The sequence below is a fragment of the Glycine soja genome, chromosome 11, assembly GCF_004193775.1.
Source record: "Glycine soja cultivar W05 chromosome 11, ASM419377v2, whole genome shotgun sequence".
NCBI classification, from domain to species: domain Eukaryota; kingdom Viridiplantae; phylum Streptophyta; class Magnoliopsida; order Fabales; family Fabaceae; genus Glycine; species Glycine soja.
In genome coordinates, this window is record NC_041012.1 from 36,686,931 (window position 1) to 36,706,454 (window position 19,524).

A 19,524-nucleotide genomic window follows, 5' to 3' on the forward strand; every position below is an offset into this window, starting at 1 on the left:
ATTTTATGGTCAAAATATCCTTAAGATTGATGATTTTACTTGTTGACAATTTTAGCTAATTCAAATTGTAATTAACCTTGTTTTTCAAGGGTCTATGGTTTTTATTCTTATAATATTAATCATTTAAACTTTATCTAAAAGACGAATTGATGATGAATTCATGGTCCTAAAAGACACCCAAAATCTGGAGTTAGGCTTAGGCATAGTAGAATTCTACAATTGGGCTTTTAATGGATCCCTTCGGCCTTTTGTTCTACTTGTTTGGCTGTATTATACTGTGACCAAAATAATATTTATGAGGCTATTCTATTTCCACTCTCTTTTTTGTTAAGTACACTCCTTCCCTTCTTCTAAAATCAAATTACTTTAATAATATTCAAACCTTCTCCCTCACGGACTCCCTTTTTCAGCACAACAACACACTCTCCTTTTTCATAGCAATAACACTTTTCCTTCTCTTTCATCACATTCTCATATTTGTTTCACTTCCTTCATCCCCTTCAATCTCTTGTTTTAGTCTCCCTTCTTCCCTTGCTTGCTTTATGCTTTAGTGTTAGGATGTTTTCATCCTCCAAACTTAAGTTGTTGTAGTGGACCAAGTCAAAGTGCTCGGAGTGAAGGACCAATATGAATTACTCCTTTTGTTACATAGTAAGAATTGTCTTAGATTGTTTTACACAAACTAAAAAAAGTTAATAAATAGATGAAATAGAGTGAGAGTTTTATAAAACTAACCTTATTAAAAAGATAAAAGAGAATAGTATTAATACTACCTTCGTCTCAATAAATATTGTCATAGATTGTTTTACATAGACCAAGAAAATCTAATAAATAAAAGAAAGAGAGTAAGTTTTACAAAACTAATCTTATTAAAAAGTTCAAAAAGGATAATATTAATATTATATTAAAAAATCTAAATTGACATTTATTAGGAGTATTAGTAAAAAAATAATTGATATTACAATGAAAAATCAAATGTGATACTAATTTTGGGATAATTTTTTTTTTCAAATGCAATACTTTTTATGAGACAAACAGAAGTATTAGATTGAAAAATTAAAGTAATATTTATTAGAATTATCGATAGAAAAAAAATCATTAATGTTATATTGAAAAGTTAAATATGATACTTATTTTGGGACGATTTATTTTATCGAATGTGATACTTATTTTATAATAGAGGTAATATATATTTTCTCCACTTCAATTCCTCTTCTATGGTCTCAGTGTTCTGCTTGAAATTTTTTAGATATTTTTCTTAACATTTCAAAAAGTATTTTTTGAAAAACAAAACAATATTCTATTCCGTATTTATTTATTCTGGACAGTAAAATAAAATAATATTTCAGAGAGTGCATTACGAAAATAACTACTTTGAAACATTGTTATAGGTATAAAGAATTTCTATATGATAATGAAAAATATAGGAAAAACCTATTAATGTATTTATGAATGATGTCCAGAAGTGGAAGAAAGATAAATATAATGATGTGTAGTAAACAAGAACCTTCGTACATGGTGTGGAGAATTCCAGACGTTTTTATCGAATCATCTGAAACTGGTGAATTCAACCAAATTGCAAAAAGTAGGATTTTTCTGGAACATACAAGATTATCCTTTCACTTCCTTTAAATACCTCGCGTATCCCCTTCGTCGTCATCAAACGAAGAAAAAAGTTACCTGTTTGCGATCTCATTACAATCTCCCAAGTTTCTAATCTCAGCTAAGAAAAACCAAAAGATGTCTCTGATTCCAGGTTTCTTCGGTGGCCGAAGGAGCAACGTCTTCGATCCATTCTCACTCGACATGTGGGATCCCTTCAAGGATTTTCATGTTCCCACTTCTTCTGTTTCTGCTGAAAATTCTGCATTCGTGAGCACTCGTGTGGATTGGAAGGAGACCCCAGAGGCACACGTGTTCAAGGCTGATATTCCAGGGCTGAAGAAAGAGGAAGTGAAGGTTCAGATTGAAGATGATAGGGTTCTTCAGATTAGCGGAGAGAGGAACGTTGAGAAGGAAGACAAGAACGACACGTGGCATCGCGTGGAGCGTAGCAGTGGTAAGTTCGTGAGAAGGTTCAGATTGCCGGAGAATGCAAAAGTGAATGAAGTGAAGGCTTCTATGGAAAATGGGGTTCTCACTGTCACTGTTCCTAAGGAAGAGGTTAAGAAGCCTGATGTTAAGGCCATTGAAATCTCTGGTTGATCCATGTTATGGTTGAAAATCGTGAGCTTATCCTTTGTTGTTGTAATAAGTGTCTTCTGTCTTGTGTGCCTTTGAGAAAAATCTTCCATGCATGCATTGTGGATTGTAATTGCTCCAGTGATTGATAACTGTGTGGCTGTGTAATTCATGTGAATAAAGTCCTACCTTCAGAGTTCAGAATATATAAATAGATTGTGTAATGTGAATTGTATTTGGCCAATTGCATTTGTTATAGTAGAGAAACTCTTAAGAATATATACAATATTCCATATTAACGTGAATTAATAGACGTCTAATGTGTTCCCATAAACTAAGAACATAGATCTTGATCTATACTCTTCAGCAGATTCAGATAGTTTAAGAGTAAATTGAAAAATAAGACTAGAACCAACTTTTTTTCCTCTGGATTTTTAATACACAAATGCACAGACAATTTAAAGGTGGGATGGAGCGTGGTGATCACTAACTACATAAACTTAGATTGTAAAGACCCTACAATAACATCTGAAAATTTGAGGCTTTACACAGAAATCTGGTTTGATTATCTGAATTAGGATGGACTTCTTATATTGATACTTATAATACGAAAGTAAAAATAGGTGAAGAAACAAGAACAACACAATTCAATTCAATTTTTATGTTTCTAGTTAAGGAAAGAAAAAAAAATATACTGCGTTTCTAAAAATTTATTCTTAAATGGGCGAGAAAGAATTATTGGATAATAAGAAATCACTCTTTTTAAGTTTTTACAAAGTTATCATTAGTATATAATAAGAAAATAGGTTATATATGAGTGGGTGTAAATTACTTTTTCAATATAATTCATTCAAAAAACAGAAACAAGAATTTGGCACAATTTCTCTTCTACAAACATCTCTCCCAGGTAAAATGATATCCACACGCAAATCCAAGGAACAGAGAGTTTCTCCGCTAATAATCCTCTTCACCTTCCGAAACATCACTTAAAACAACAACACAACATTATTCTCAAAACATCCAATCCATTAATAATCCAACTTGTCTCTGAAATTTGTAACTTATAAGTTTGTAAAGGTATTGATCATTAGATTTCAAGAAAATAGGAGTCACACCAACGATGCTTTTTGTTTGCCTTGTATAAATGTTTTTTTGTTCTCAGTTTTCATGCTACTAGCTCCGTGGGGGAGGTTTAGTGCATGTTTAATTACTTTGTTAACAATGTAAACATGAAGTAAAAGAAAATTGAAGAGGAAAAAGAAAGAAGAAATAAAACAGAAGCACTAGAATTTTAATCTTATGATCAAGTTTATTATTTCGCATGGTGCAAAAGTGACATCAATTATAAGATTATTAACATAACTTTTTGTATTAGATGGATGAGATTTCTACTTTTTCTCTCTTTTTTTTTTCATTCTTTTCCAATTTATCCTCGATGGTGTTGAGGTAGAAAAACTTCACCTCCCCACTAGCACTCCTCTAATGCCACCACCGCCTACAGTGGCATGGCAACCATCGAATGTGAATGTTGCCATCATCTAAACTTTCAACTTCTGTATTCGGAAAACTACTATTTATGAATCAAGAATTTAAGTGAATGAATTCAGAAACAAGAATTTGGAGCAAACAAAATCAATTCATGAAACACATGTAAAAACGCGATCAAGAAGTGAATAAAATTGAAGATCCAAAAATTACAAATCAAATCAAGATTGAAGACCCATGAATCCTGATAACTTTTCTTAAGCTTTTCATATCTAGTTTAGATCTCAAATTATCAGGTACGTGAGCATAAGAAACACAGCCAAAAACTCTGAAATGTTGGACTGATGGCTTGATTCCACTCTAGGCTTCTTTGGGTGTTTTGTCCTTCACCGCTAGCGTTGGACTGCGGTTTAATACGTGCACAACCCAATTTACTGCTTCTGGCCAGAAAGTTATGGGCACTTTTTTTTCCAGATAGCATGCTGTGAACCAAATTCATGATTGTTCAATTCTTCCGTTCTGCAACACCATTTTGTTGCGGTGAATATGCAACTGTTAATTGTCTTTGCACTCCATGCGCATTGCAAAAGTTGTTGAATTCTTGAGATGTAAACTCTCCACCACGATTTGTGCGTAGTCCCTTGAGTGATATATTTGTTGCTTTCTCAACATGTAACTTGAAGCTCTTGAAAACAGTAAAAGCCTCTGATTTTTCTGCCAAAAAATAAACCCAAGTTTAGCGGCTGAAATCATCAATAAAGGTAAGTAAATACCTTTTCTTGCTATTTGAGGTTGGTTTAATTGGTCCGCAAATGTCTGCATAAACAAGCTGCAAAATCTGTGAAGCTTTCCAAGAACTTCTCATGGGAAATGAATCTCGATGTTGTTTTCCCACTAGACAATCTTTGCACAGCTTAGAGGGTGGCTTAAGCAGTGGTAAACCTTCCACCATTCTTTTTTGTTGCAGAGTCTGTAAGCCTTTAAAACTTGAATGCCCAAACCTACAATGCCACAGTTGTGCTACATCTTCCGTAACTGTGTTAAAACAAGTGGGTGCTATAGGCAAAGAGATGGCATGCAAGATAAACATCCGATTCAATGACATATTAGATTTCATAATCAAACCTTTTTCTGGATGATATATTTTGCATTGTCCTTGCTGAACAAATTGTTCTTCAATTTCGGAACATAAAAAACCCCCCGAGATAATGCTGATAACTCCATTTACATCAATTCTGATGTTGCCTTTTCCATTAACCACCATGTTCGAATTATTTCCCAGCTTCACTGAATCTAAAAAATTCTCATCAAGCTCAGAAAAATATTCCTTTTTTCCGCACATATAATTACTGCACCCAGAGTCAAGAAACCACTCATCTGTCTTTTGCTGCTTCTTTTCTTCAATATAAGCCATTAATAACATGTGTTCTTCACTCTATGCCTGACTTTCTGCAAAATTTTCCACCCCTTTCTTACATTCCCATTGAAAGTGCCTGAGCTTGTGACAATTATAGCATTCCACAGTTGCTTTATCAACATTTTGCCTACTTTGTCCACAACCTCTACCTCCAAAATTCCAACGCCCTCTTCCGCGTCTAGCAGGACCAGCATATTGGCTACCATGAGTCACCTTCAGAGCATGTTCTTCTTCATGGACAGTATTAGTCATGCATTGTTCATGCACAAGCAAACTGCTCTGTAGCTCATCAATCGACAGCATACTCGTATCCTTGGATTCTTCAATTGAACACACAACATAATTGAACTTTGGTGTCATTGACCTTAAAACCTTTTCCACCACAGCAACGTCTTTCACATCTTCACCATTGGCTTTCATCTTGTTACTGATGACAAGAGCACGAGCAAGGTACTCATTCACTAATTCTCCTTCCTTCATGTGGGCAGTTTCAAACTCCTTTCGCAAAGCCTGGAGATGAACACACTTGACTCGGTTTGTTCCTTCATATTTTTGCTTCATGGAGTCCCAAATACTCTTTGATGTATCTTTGTTAATTATAGTTTCCAAATTTGAACGATCTAAAGCCTGAAACATATAGTTCTTAGCTTTAAGATCTTTCAATTTCTTCTCTTCTTAAGTTTTCTTAAAGTGACACCTTCTGCTTCTGCAGAAACTCCATTTTCCACCACAACCCAATATTCCTTTGAGTGAAGAAAATTTTCCATAAGCATTGCCCAATGACTGTAGTGACCATCAAATTGTGGCACTGCTGGTTGAACAAAAGCACCCTCTATAGCCATTGCCGTTACCTAAATCGGAGAAGACTGCTGCTTCTATAAAGCCCCTTGCGAGGCTCTGATATCAAATGATAAATTTAACAGTAGCGTAATTGTTGAGAGAGAGATCTTGAAAGGAATGTTCTCAATGTGTATATCTTATGGAATGGAAAGCATCAGGCTATTAAATAGCCATACATCACAGAGAAAAACAAAAAAATGCGATAATTAAGGAATTACTGCTAGTAGACTCCTAACTGACAAAACCTATTTAAAAGGAAATGAATCCCTAATAAAGTGGGATTTTATTAGACTTATTCCTAACGTACCTAATAATTTTAGATCTAAACTAGATAAGAAATGGTTGAGGTGTGTTATACTCGAAATCAGCCAAGAATCAAAGGCATACAGGCTTTATGATCCTATCTCAAAGGATTATAGTAAGCAGAAATGTGGTTTTTGAAGAAAATGAAGAATGGGAATGGGAGAAACAACATGAGTCAACTAATATATGCGAGCTAGAATGGGAAGATGATGAAAATGTTGTTTCAAAAGAATCTCCTATAGAAGAAGATGTTGTTGATGCACAACCGGAGGAGTCTCTTGTCACTAATCAAGAAACTTCTGAAGGTCTTGTGGAAGGAAGGAGTAGAAAGAAACCAGCTTGGCTAAGAGACTATGTGTCTGGTGAGGGGTTGCCAGAAAAAGAAGCTGCATTTTACTCAACATTCTTTGTCTTGTATACTGCTAGTGTCGACCCGCTCAATTTTGAAGAAGCTATGCATATTGAAAAATAGAGAAATGTCATGGATGCAAAGATAGCATTTTACTTAGCATTCTTTGTCTTTTATACTGTTGGTGCCAACCCACTCAATTTTGAAGAAGCTGTGAAGATTGAAAAATGGAGAAATGTCATGGATGCAAAGATTGTGGCGATTGAGAAAAATGGCACCTGGGAATTAATTGACCGGCCAACGGGAGCTAAATTAGTTGGAGTAAAATGGGTTTACAAAACTAAACTCAATGAAAAGAGAGAAGTTGACAAGGTTAAAGCAAGGTTGGTAGTGAAAGGATATGCTCAGCAGTATGGTGTAGATTACATAGAAGTTTTTGCACCGGTAGCTCGTATGGAGACTGTACGGTTGGTAATTGCGTTTGGAGCACAAAGAGGGTGGGCTATACATCAACTAGATGTGAATTCTGCCTTTTTACATGGAGAATTAGTTGAAAATGTCTTTATTGAGCAACCATGTTGTTATGTGCAGAAGGGGAATGAAGAAAAGGTGTACAAATTAAAGAAAGCTCTTTATGGGCTTAAACAAGCTCCACGTGCTTGGTACAGTTGCACTGAAGCATATTTTGTTAAGGAAGGTTTCAAAAAATGTGAATATGAGCATACTCTTTTTGTTAAACAAAACAAAAGGGGCAACATTCTCATTGTAAGCTTATATGTTGACGATCTTCTGTTTACAGGAAATGACGAGTCGATGTTTACTAAGTTTAAGAACTTGATGATGCTTGAGTTTGACATGACTGATATTGGTAAAATGAAGTATTTTTTGGGTCTTGAAGTCTTGCATAAATCAGGTGAAATCTTTATCTGTTAGAATAAGCATGCTGAGGAGATGTTACAACGGTTTGGGATGAATCAGTGCAACTCACTTCAAACTCCAATTGTAACTTATAAATTTGTAAAGTTACTAATAATTAGATCTCAAGAAAGTAGAGTCACACCAACGATACTTTTTGTATTAAAAAAATAGGAGTTTTGGATAGATGTCACACCAACGATGCTTTTTGTTTGCCTTGTTTAAATGTTTTTTTGTTCTCAGCATGCTTTTTGATTGCTTTTGTTATGCTGAGACACTCTGTGTGAAATAACTGCTGCTGCCAAAAAAATTTATCATGTTCCATCTTCTTAATACAATAAGTCAATAGACCAATGTGTTACCAAATTAAGATAACAGGTTGATTTGGACTCATCAAAGTTGATTTTAGTTTTGTTAACTAGTAAGTTCAGAGCATCATTTAAGTAACTACAAGAAAAAAATATTAAATATATAAATCATAAGATCATATCAAAAAATTCATGAACAGTCTCTTTATTTTTTTTTCCATAAAAATATTTTTATTTTAAATTTTTTAAATAATATCCTCATAACATTGGTTAACACCCAAGTTTAAAATTTAGTAGTGCTAGATAAATTCTCTGAGATGATGTACAGATAAAAATAAGATAAATTAGAAAATTTTAAGGAGATATTTTTTTTATAAAAATTAGGTATATGTATTGGTTTTAATTTACAGAGAAATATAATTTATATTTTCTTTTTATGTAAATGTTATGAAAAAATTATTCAAATTCAATTCTAAATCTTAATGTTTTTTTTTGACAGAATTCTAAATCTTAAATTTAATAACTTGATTTTGGAAAAATATAATAATTGTAAACAAGTTTAATATTATTAACAAAATACTGAATTAATTACAGTAAAAAAACTAAAATTAGTTAACTTTTTCTTAATAGGTATAAATTAATTATAAATTATAAACGTTTTGCATGCGTGTAGGGACGGAAGAAAGACTCGACATTTACTGGTATATTTAAATTGAAATATAGTAAATTAATTTAATTATGTATAAAAAAAGGTCTTGAAATATATATAAAAAAATAAATTTCACAATTAGATTAATAAAATGTAATACAATAAAAACATTATTCTACTTAAAGTTACTTTGAAAATAATTTGATCGTTGGTCATTTAAAATACACACGCATAATATATTTTTTATGGTTTTTAACTAGTAAAATAAATTGTTACAAATATTTTAAGATAATTAAAAATTAGTTGTTACATTTTAGTGGAGAGACTTGATGACAAAAATAAAAAATCAAACAAAAGAAATATTAAAGAACAAGATGAATGAAATAAAAGTTTAAAAACTTAAAATTAAAGTTGGTGAAATATTTAGAACTAAAACTATTTTATATTAAATTCATTTTTTATTTATTATTTACCTAATTAACCTTCTCCCCAGTATTTACATAATAAACCCCCTTATTATTCAAGGTGTGAATTCGCATTGGACAAACCCGAATTCACTGTATTTTTTTTAAAAAACAAAAATGTTATAAATTCAGATTCTCTAATCCAAATTTACAATGTGGTTTTTTATTTTACTTTCAAAAATAATGTTAATTTTTATTACATTTTTAATATATGTTTTTTATTATTTGTACTTAAATTTCTTTTGGTGATGTATAATTTAAGTTTTATTTTTTGATGTCCTAATTATTAAGTTTAAGTTAGTTTAGTATTTTAAACAACGTCCAAATTGACTGTTGCTGAAAGTCATTTGATTTTGACCGAGTTAAAGAGTTATTTTATTTTGAACTTCACTTAAGTGCCATAGTTTACATGTCAATAGAATTAACGATACTAATTCATGTCTTGAATTTGTGCAAAAACAGTTCAAAATGGTTCCTAAAAAAATATTTGACACCCTTATAAACAAAAAATATATTTTTAAATGTATTACAAAAAAATTTAAAAAAGAAGTTAATATCAATTTAAAAAATAAAATAAAGAAAAACACGTTGTGAATTCAAGTTGGAGGGTTAATTAGGTAAATACCAAATTAAAAATGAATATTAACGTAAAAAACATAAGAATATTTTTTTTTCAAGAAAAGTAAGGGCCCGTGGTTTTCTGTAGAAAAGTCTAGAAGTTGGAATTTTGAGAACAAATGGAATTTTCTGGAAAGCACACGATTATTCCTCCACTTCATATAACTACCCTCGTGCTCGTGTTCTTCACGCAGTGTCTGTGTTACAACTTACGGCTAAATTCTCAAAGATTTAAACTTTGTCTCAGAGTTTCCAAATTCACCCAACCCCAGAGAGAAAATGTCTCTAATCCCAAATTTCTTCGGTGGCAGAAGGAGCAACGTTTTCGATCCTTTTTCCCTCGACGTCTGGGACCCCTTCAAGGATTTTCCTTTCCCAAACACTCTTTCTTCAGCTTCCTTTCCTGAATTTTCTCGGGAAAATTCTGCATTCGTGAGCACTCGTGTGGATTGGAAGGAGACCCCAGAAGCACACGTATTCAAGGCTGATATTCCAGGGCTGAAGAAGGAGGAAGTGAAGGTTCAGATTGAAGATGATAAGGTTCTTCAGATAAGCGGAGAGAGGAACGTTGAGAAGGAAGATAGGAATAACACGTGGCATCGCGTGGAGCGTAGCAGCGGCAAGTTCATGAGGAGGTTCAGATTGCCGGAGAATGCAAAAGTGGATAAAGTGAAGGCTTCTATGGAAAATGGGGTTCTCACTGTCACTGTTCCCAAGGAAGAGGTTAAGAAGGCTGATGTGAAGAACATTCAAATCTCTGGTTAAGCAAAAGCAAATTGTTGTTGGTCTTTTATGTTTATCTTTGTTGTTTGAGAAATTGTGTGATTTTCTATGTTCTATTGTGAGTGATATGCTTGGGAGAATGTATCATGTCGTAGGAGGTGTGATTGTATAAAGAAATAAAATAGTTGCAGTTGGTGAGATATCATGTGAACCAAAAAATAAAGTTATTTAGGTTTGTAACAGTTTGACTAAATAATTTAAACACGATTAAGCTCGAATTATATAACTCTAACTAAAGAGTATATACAATTAGCGTAGCTCGTTTATTCAGTCTTCTTTACCAAGGTGAAATAAGATTTTATTCCCAGGTAAAAAGGGATGATAATATCAGGCTTACTGCATTGAAACAATTCAGAGTTTAACTAGGTCTGGTCTAGTATTTTTTTTCGAACAAGGGCGTCCAATTACGTGCATAAACTTAACTGAATTTGATGAACTAACTGATTCACCAAACTCTAAATTTTTATTAGCTAATTTGACAAATAAATCAAATAAATGACTTGAGCCATACGAAAAGGTTACAATAAACCAAGGCTTTCCTACTGGCATCAAGGTTACGAATTCAGCACGTGACAGAAGTTTACTTCCCGCAACGGATATGCTTGCCCTAATCTACAATAATGTTCAAATTTTCAGATAGGTTCTTCAGATTTTACAGTGACCCCAGTAGGCTTCAATAATGTTCATTCTAAGGGTTCAGGTATTCTTCAGCATTTTGCAACTACGGCACTATAATTTCATTCTGTTTTCTCGATTTATTATATTCTAATTTGAATCCCTTTTTCAGTTGGAGCCAGTAAAAACTTCTTGAGGAAGTGCTTGTGATAACTGCATAATTTACACAGGTTTGGGAGAAGAAAAGGGAGATTTATCCACAATTAGAAAGAGAGCTTTGCAAGATTCGCCTCACTGCACACATTCTCTTCCCCGATGAACTTTTAATCTACGCTCACCGTTCTTTGAAACGGGACAATCACCAAAAATGTACCTAAGTGAGTCAGTCAGTCACTCACTGCTCGGCACGGTCATCCTTCCCACCAAAGACAACATTAGTTTGAAGTTTCCTATCTCAGTTTAAAACAAGAATCAAAAAGTTTGATAGCTTTTAATCCGTTTAATTGACCAATTCAACTTTTCCAGTGTCCCAGCTGATCAAATGATGGATGCCAATGGGAAGGTTCCAATTGGCAATAGTCCCTTTGGTTTACATAGATAACAGGGATGAAATTTTATGTGAAACTTCAACCTACTTCCAAAAGCTGTCAAAGCATATTTCCCGCACAAGCAATGAAAAAGAATGTGCAGCATCGTCTGCCCATATGTAGATATTAATCCACTGCTAAAACATAAGAACTAAATAAATTTGATACTAAAACATAAGGTATTGAAAGTACTAAATTCATTAAAACATGATTGCAAATTGTACACATTCATAGCTTTTCAAGGTCCGCTAATGGACCCGGGATGCACACATACACAAAGTTCAGGAACATAAAAAAAGAAAAGACCAGATTATAGACTTTCACATACTTCAGTTCACACCAAACAAGGACCTGCAGACCATTCTCAAACTCAAAACCCACCACGAAGACGCAAGACAAGGTGAAGAGTAGACTCTTTCTGAATGTTGTAGTCAGCAAGAGTCCTTCCATCCTCCAGTTGCTTCCCAGCAAAGATCAACCTCTGTTGGTCTGGGGGGATACCTTCCTTGTCCTGTATTTTTGCCTTGACATTATCAATTGTGTCTGAACTTTCAACCTCCAAGGTGATAGTTTTCCCTGTCAAAGTCTTCACAAAGATCTGCATACCTCCCCTCAGACGAAGGACAAGGTGAAGGGTAGACTCCTTTTGAATGTTGTAGTCTGCCAGCGTACGTCCATCTTCAAGCTGCTTTCCCGCAAAAATCAACCTTTGCTGGTCTGGAGGAATACCCTCCTTGTCTTGGATCTTTGCCTTCACATTGTCAATTGTGTCAGAGCTCTCTACCTCCAAAGTAATGGTCTTCCCAGTAAGGGTCTTCACAAAGATTTGCATACCACCGCGAAGACGGAGCACCAAGTGGAGGGTAGATTCTTTCTGGATGTTGTAATCTGCCAAGGTTCGGCCATCTTCAAGCTGTTTTCCAGCAAAAATGAGCCTCTGTTGGTCTGGTGGGATACCTTCTTTGTCTTGAATCTTAGCTTTGACATTGTCAATAGTGTCAGAGCTCTCCACCTCAAGGGTGATGGTCTTTCCAGTGAGGGTCTTGACAAAGATTTGCATGCCACCACGAAGACGGAGCACCAGGTGGAGGGTGGACTCTTTCTGAATGTTGTAATCGGCAAGGGTACGGCCATCCTCAAGCTGCTTTCCAGCAAAGATCAGCCTCTGTTGGTCTGGTGGGATACCCTCTTTGTCTTGAATCTTAGCCTTGACATTGTCAATGGTGTCAGAACTCTCCACCTCAAGGGTAATTGTCTTTCCAGTCAAGGTCTTGACAAAGATTTGCATCCCACCACGAAGACGGAGCACCAAGTGGAGGGTAGATTCCTTCTGGATATTGTAATCAGCCAAGGTTCTGCCATCTTCTAGCTGCTTTCCTGCAAAGATAAGCCTTTGTTGGTCTGGTGGGATACCCTCTTTGTCCTGAATCTTAGCCTTAACATTGTCAATGGTGTCAGAGCTCTCGACCTCAAGGGTGATTGTCTTTCCGGTCAAGGTCTTAACAAAGATTTGCATTCCACCACGGAGACGGAGCACCAAGTGTAGAGTGGACTCCTTTTGAATGTTGTAATCAGCAAGTGTACGTCCATCCTCAAGCTGCTTGCCAGCAAAAATGAGACGTTGCTGGTCTGGTGGGATCCCTTCCTTGTCTTGAATCTTGGACTTTACATTATCTATGGTATCTGAACTCTCCACCTCAAGGGTGATTGTCTTACCAGTGAGTGTCTTAACAAAGATTTGCATCTACACATACAATACAGTCAACAAAATAAATGAATCAGTCACCAATTCTTCATCATAACCATTAAAATGTTCAAGAACAGAGAATGGAAAGACAATACAAATCAGAGAACTGAAAGCAAAATTATCCAACATTATATTTACAGCTTAAAAAAATTGAAAAATTAGTCCATCAAACCCTCCCAAACAATATAACAAGGAAAACCAAGTTACAAAACTACATGTGTAGTGATATACAACATAGACAGAATTAAAGCCAGGACAAAACAAAAATACAACAACGCTTTTAATAACTCGATTCCAATAAATAAATCAATCAGATTGATATCCAAAATAGACGAGGAAAATACCTTTAACAAATCTAAATAATAGAGATTTTACCTGTACAATACACAATACATGCCCCAAGTTCTGACAAATTAAATATATAACCTCATAACATCAGGATCACTTTCAATCAACAAATAATTTGAAACAAAGCCAAATAATCAACAAAAGTTTCAAAACGGATCCCAGGTTGCGTAATTATATAGACGGTAAAATCAAAGACACGAAAAAAAAAATCCAGATCAAAATTCAAATAGCTCGACAGGTCCGATGATCGATAAAAAAAAAAAATAGCAGAAAACCCTAACAACCGAAATCTTAATCGAAAACAGAAGAGGAGCAGAAGGTACCTTGAAAGTTGAAAAGGTAAGCTAGGGTTTTCTTTCTTTCTTTCTTTGCTACGATAGGATAGGATTAAATATTTGGATTGAGGATGATTTTGGTGTGGGCTTCGCTTTTATAACAACGCAAAGGCACCTCTTCCAACCCCGTTGTGACACGTGGACGAATTGGAACCGCTAGCCCATTTTGACAGGGCAACTGGCTTATGAGTCCTTTTCGGCAACTAATCAGATTTTTTTATCAGTCGGCAACTAATAAGATGATAAACATTCTAACAATATTTTAAATTTATTTTAAAACTAAATATTTTTTTAAGATTTATTGACCTTTCTAATATATCTCATATCTAACACACACTCATACACACACTTGTTAATATATTTAATAAATATTCTCACCTAAAAAGTATCAAAATAAATAAAAAAAATTGATTAGAGGTTTGGGGTCATCACCTTGTTTTTTAATTTGATTAAAAGTACTCTTCTTTACGATTAATCAATATAATAAAATAAAATAAAATAAGAACACAATGACCAATTTTTTTAAAAAAATTATAATTGGTTAACGGTTATATTTAAAAACTATTATTAAAATAGGATATAAAATTAAAAATAAAAAAGCATTAAGTGTATTAGTAGGTAAGAAAGTAAAAAAAAAATATTAATCTAAAAATTCTTATAAGCCCACGAAAGATGAAGAAAAAAAATAAAAATTGAAAAGTAAAAAAAATGTTTCAAAAGTTTAAATCTTATAAGGTTACAATGCACCAAGTCACAACCAAAACAATAAATCAACTTAAACCAGTAATCAATAAACATAAAGAAGGAAACCAAGGAAGACTTACATGAATAAAAGAGTGACACAACTAACATGAAGAGGAAGCCTTGTTATTCTAAATTTAAAATATAATGTTTTATCTTTAAGATTTAAATAAAAATAGGAAGCGCAACGACGTGAAGAGAAAATAATAAAAAATCTAATATATTATTATAATTTAAAATCTAATCTTTTATCTTTTAGGATTAAAAAAAATATGATTTAAAAAAAAAAATAAAAGTTGTGTCCTGTCTATTGATTTCGTGATGGAAGGTTTTTTTTTATAAAAAAAAGTTGGACACGACAAATGCATGTCCGACACATGTCTACGTCATCAATGTGTCAAGAATGGAGACACCATTGTTTCGGACCATAACATTATACTATTTTTAATTATGTTTTTCATCTTTTTAAGCTTAATTTAAATATATTGATAATATGATTTTTTTATATTATTTTTTTATGAAGATTAATTACGAGTAAAATTAATAAGTATTTGGTATAATGTCATGATAATAAAAAAATTATCATATTTTTTTCTTATAATTATATAATAATTTATCTTTTTTCGACTAAAAATTGAGAAACATTAAAATGACATCTTGTCCTTTCAAAATGAGTGGGCATGGGTTAGCCACATGAGATTAACATGTGAATTACTTTGGATACTCTTTGTTCTTTGATTAGATGTAATAGGAAAAAACAGGGTGAGTGCTTGACAAGGAAACTAAACCTCAACATGACAATAATAGGTACCCATTTTCTATCTGTGACCTGAATCAAAAAGATGAAATGAAAATTATTTTGAATACTTCGTACGAGACAATAAATGAAAAATCACTTTCACCTTTGTGTCCTACTATCTATCTATGTGAAAAGACACTAAATAAAAATATTTTTTAAATATTTAATCAAATATACCCAAACATTTGGTGTCATTCACTTTTTTATTTTTTTACTTACTAATATTGATAACATAATATTATTAATAATGTACTATAATAAATAAATATATTAAAGAATTATATCAGCAATAAAATAAATATTTTATAAATAATAATTAGATTTTTATTCTATTGTTATTATTTTTTGCAATTTTTCAAATTTGGTTAAGAAAATGTTTACAAATTTACTTTTTATTTTAAAAAAACATAGAAAACCTCTAGTTATTTGACGTCAAGAGTTATTATTTAATCACAAATTATGGTATAATAGTTTTTTTTTTTTGACGGAATGGTATAATAGTTATATTTAACAAATAATATAAATGATTTTAAATTACATAATGGTGTAAAAACTTTTAGACAAAAAATTCAAGTACGTGAAACTCAAATCTTTACTTATTAGTTCGTATCTTTTCCAGGTTGCAGTGACGATGTACACATTGTTTCTTTGGCATATGAAAAAATGAACAATACTTTCCTCAAAAAGAAAAAAGAATCATATCTTTAAATAACATTATTTTGCCGAGAAAGGAAAAGAAATTTCTGAAAGTTAATAGAAATTTCTGGAACATACAGGATTACTCCGCCACTTCATTTAAATAACTCATTCCTAAATTCAACATCTTCACACCAAATATTTCGGCAGTTAATAGCAATTTCGATAAGAAAAGTTCCAAAATTCAGCTAAGAGAAAATGTCTCTCATTCCAAACATTTTCGGTGGCCGTAGGAGCAATGTGTTCGATCCTTTCTCACTTGACATGTGGGATCCCTTCAAGGATTTTCCTTTCCCAAATTCCGTCTCTACTTCCTTCCCTGAGTTTTCTCGGGAAAATTCTGCGTTTGTGAGCACTCGTGTGGATTGGAAGGAGACCCCAGAGGCGCACGTGTTCAAGGCCGATATTCCCGGGCTGAAGAAGGAGGAAGTGAAGGTGCAGATTGAAGATGATAAGGTGCTTCAGATCAGCGGAGAGAGGAACGTTGAGAAGGAAGATAAGAACGACACGTGGCATCGCGTGGAGCGTAGCAGTGGAAAGTTCATGAGGAGGTTCAGATTGCCGGAGAATGCAAAAGTGAATGAAGTGAAGGCTTCTATGGAAAATGGGGTTCTTACTGTTACTGTTCCTAAGGAAGAGGTTAAGAATCATGATGTTAAGGCCATAGAAATCTCTGGTTAAGCAGAAGCAAATGTTGTTGGTCTTTTTCGTTTGAAGTCGTGTGCTTTTCTTTGTTCTAATATGATGTGAGTGAGAGTTGTGATTGTACAAACAAATAAAATAGTTGTATAAACTTGGAAGTCGTGTGCTTTTCTTTGTTCTAATGTAGTGAATTAGATTTGGGACAAAAACGTGTTCTAGTTTATATGTGGTTCTGTACTTTTCATTTTGTTGATTTTTCAATGTTCTTTTCTGCTTACTGAGGTTAATGCAATCTAAAGCTCTGCTGAATGTTTGATAACACAATGAGTATTGCCGGTTAACAATTATCTGAGTTGGAAGAGGATATGGTGTATTCTAGTACGAATAGATACTCCAGGATTAATAACCCACTAGGGTCGACTTTACATAAATTTCTTGTGATAACTCCTTTACATAAAGGCTAATCTAGAATATAATTTTACATTTCATATTAGCTTTCAGAATGTAAAAGGGGTGACACTTTTATGTTCCCGAAAGGTTAACTTGATATGTAATTTTACATTTCAAATTAGCTTTTTTGGAATGTACATGAAGTGTTGCGAGAAATTTATGAAGTGCAAGAAGAAATAGTCCTATTGAGAACAGTTTGCCTCAGTGCTAACTAACATGAAACATGATCATGATCCATATTTTGTTAAAGGTAGTGATTTTGTTATGATTTGCTCATTGAGACACTTCCCACACTACCTCACATAAGGAATGTCATAATAGACAACCAAGAATCAGTATAAATAGATCCCATAGGATTTGAGGAACTCTATCTAACCTTTATCGCCTATTTATATCTTGCATATACTAACTTCAGTATTAAAGTCTTGTAGATACACTACTGAAGCTTAGCTTACATGTGTTCGTGAATATTTTGTTTGAATATTTTGTCTCATATAGAAAATTAGAAATGGTGACAAATAGGATTTATAATAACTATTTTTAGGCAAAATATGTTTTTTTCCCCTCAACTTCTTTTTGGTGAAATTCACTTTAAGTCTATAAATAAAATTTTGATCAATGTTAATTCCTATATTTTTCTCCGTTTATGTTTTAAGTTTTTGTCAAAGTATCACTATTAAGTGATGACATGATAATCATATTGGCATGTCAAAGTATGCACTTATTTACAAAATTCACTAATAGTCTCTTAACAATGTTTTGATTGATTTTAGTCCTTGAACAAGTTTTTGATCGATTTAAGTACGAATCTTAACCCTTCAACAATTTTTTTGACCAATCTTAGTTCCTCAGCTTTTGTTCGTCATTGTTTTTAGTCATTTTTATCAAGTATCAACATTAATTGATAATGTAACAATCAGGTGACTTGTGAGGTGAACTTAGACTACTAGTATAATATAACAATCATGTTATATAATATTATCAGTTGAAGACATTTTTAGCGGTTCTAAGGCGCTACAAATTTTATGATATTTTAGTCCATGTGTAGAGCTTCTTGATGACAAGGGGAGCCGTGCTAATGTTTTTAAAAATGAAATTATGCACATATATGTGGATATTTAGGGTGTGTTTGGAATAGAGGATAAACATAAGATACATGAAAGAGAAATAAAATGAAAATGAAAAATGTTAAGTTTAAGAGAAATAGAATAGGGAGGAATTAATGTAATAGGTGAGAAATAATAGAATAAGTCCTAATATTTTTAAAATTATTCACCTTATCTCTTTTCTAAACATCCTGACTTTTTTGCATCTATTCTAAATTATTTTCGTCCACCATAATGAAAGAGATAATTTTATATGAACAAAGAAAATTAAATGTTAGTCACACAATTATATATGGATAGTCATTATTTAATATTATGTGTTAACATAAAGAAGTCAGGTTTTAATCTTGATTATTCATGATAAAATCAATGATCAATATTTATTTTTCTCACAATTTGATATTTTTCTTTTTTGGTTTAATATTATGGCTAATATTTTTTAAAAAAATAAATGTTAATCATACAATTACATCTAAATAGTCAAGATTTAATATTATACGACGACTTAAAAAAATTATATTTTTACATTATCAATACATATTGCATAATTATTAAACTTTTTTTTTTCTAATAGACTATTTCCACAAGCTTCTTTTTAACTTTATTTTCTTAATTTTATTTTGGGGTAATGTTAGTATCATCAAAATCAAATAGAAGAACATGGTAGAAAATGATGGCATAATAAGTTATTTTAAGAATATCTATTTTCCTTTGTTTTGACAAACAATAGAGAAAATAATTTATGAATTTAGATGAAATTATCAAAATAGTCAATAATTTACAATATTTTTTATTTAGATCTTATTTTGGCCCTCAATGCTTTTGCTCAGCCTCCGCTACCAGTCCTTGTCGTTATCATCTTCAGTGAATAAAAAGATCTTTCCTCTGTCTCGCATGACCTCTCCCTTCAATTTAGGCTCTTCAATCTCTTTTTCTACCAAATTTACACAAAAAATTTATAACACCTTAAAATCGTTAAAAAAATATCTTGAACCAACAATATTATATAAGGTGATTATTACATTATACAAATAGTCCACGTGAAACAGTTTATTTTTGAGTGAATAATTGCTTACAATTTCTAGAAATTTCTCATTTTGTAGAAAATGACTTGGTTGGGAATGAAAAGATTCCCATATCTTGCAC

At 32.6% G+C, this 19,524-nt stretch overlaps 5 protein-coding genes across 5 annotated transcripts; 3 read left to right on the forward strand and 2 right to left on the reverse strand.

Annotated features, from left to right (window-relative positions):
• The first annotated feature begins 1,500 nt into the window (after positions 1-1,500).
• Positions 1,501-2,486, forward strand: LOC114374488 (17.5 kDa class I heat shock protein). Its single transcript, XM_028332133.1, has one exon. The coding sequence runs from the start codon at positions 1,741-1,743 to the stop codon at positions 2,203-2,205; it is 465 nt and encodes a 154-aa protein (XP_028187934.1). The 5' UTR covers positions 1,501-1,740; the 3' UTR covers positions 2,206-2,486.
• A 2,615-nt stretch (positions 2,487-5,101) lies between these two features.
• Positions 5,102-5,644, reverse strand: LOC114373252. Its single transcript, XM_028330761.1, has one exon. It carries the CDS (start codon positions 5,642-5,644, stop codon positions 5,102-5,104), a length of 543 nt encoding a protein of 180 aa, XP_028186562.1.
• Positions 5,645-9,672: 4,028 nt separating this feature from the next.
• LOC114376869 (18.5 kDa class I heat shock protein-like) lies at positions 9,673-10,530 on the forward strand. Its single transcript, XM_028335178.1, has one exon. The coding sequence runs from the start codon at positions 9,809-9,811 to the stop codon at positions 10,292-10,294; it is 486 nt and encodes a 161-aa protein (XP_028190979.1). The 5' UTR covers positions 9,673-9,808; the 3' UTR covers positions 10,295-10,530.
• A 1,159-nt stretch (positions 10,531-11,689) lies between these two features.
• Positions 11,690-14,039, reverse strand: LOC114376868 (polyubiquitin). Its single transcript, XM_028335177.1, has 2 exons — positions 13,933-14,039; positions 11,690-13,258 (listed from the first exon to the last, which is right to left on the reverse strand). The coding sequence occupies exon 2, from the start codon at positions 13,256-13,258 to the stop codon at positions 11,885-11,887; it is 1,374 nt and encodes a 457-aa protein (XP_028190978.1). The 5' UTR covers positions 13,933-14,039; the 3' UTR covers positions 11,690-11,884.
• A 2,258-nt stretch (positions 14,040-16,297) lies between these two features.
• LOC114375103 (18.5 kDa class I heat shock protein-like) lies at positions 16,298-17,141 on the forward strand. The gene has a single exon (XM_028332849.1). It carries the CDS (start codon positions 16,379-16,381, stop codon positions 16,859-16,861), a length of 483 nt encoding a protein of 160 aa, XP_028188650.1. The 5' UTR covers positions 16,298-16,378; the 3' UTR covers positions 16,862-17,141.
• The last annotated feature ends 2,383 nt before the right edge of the window (positions 17,142-19,524 follow it).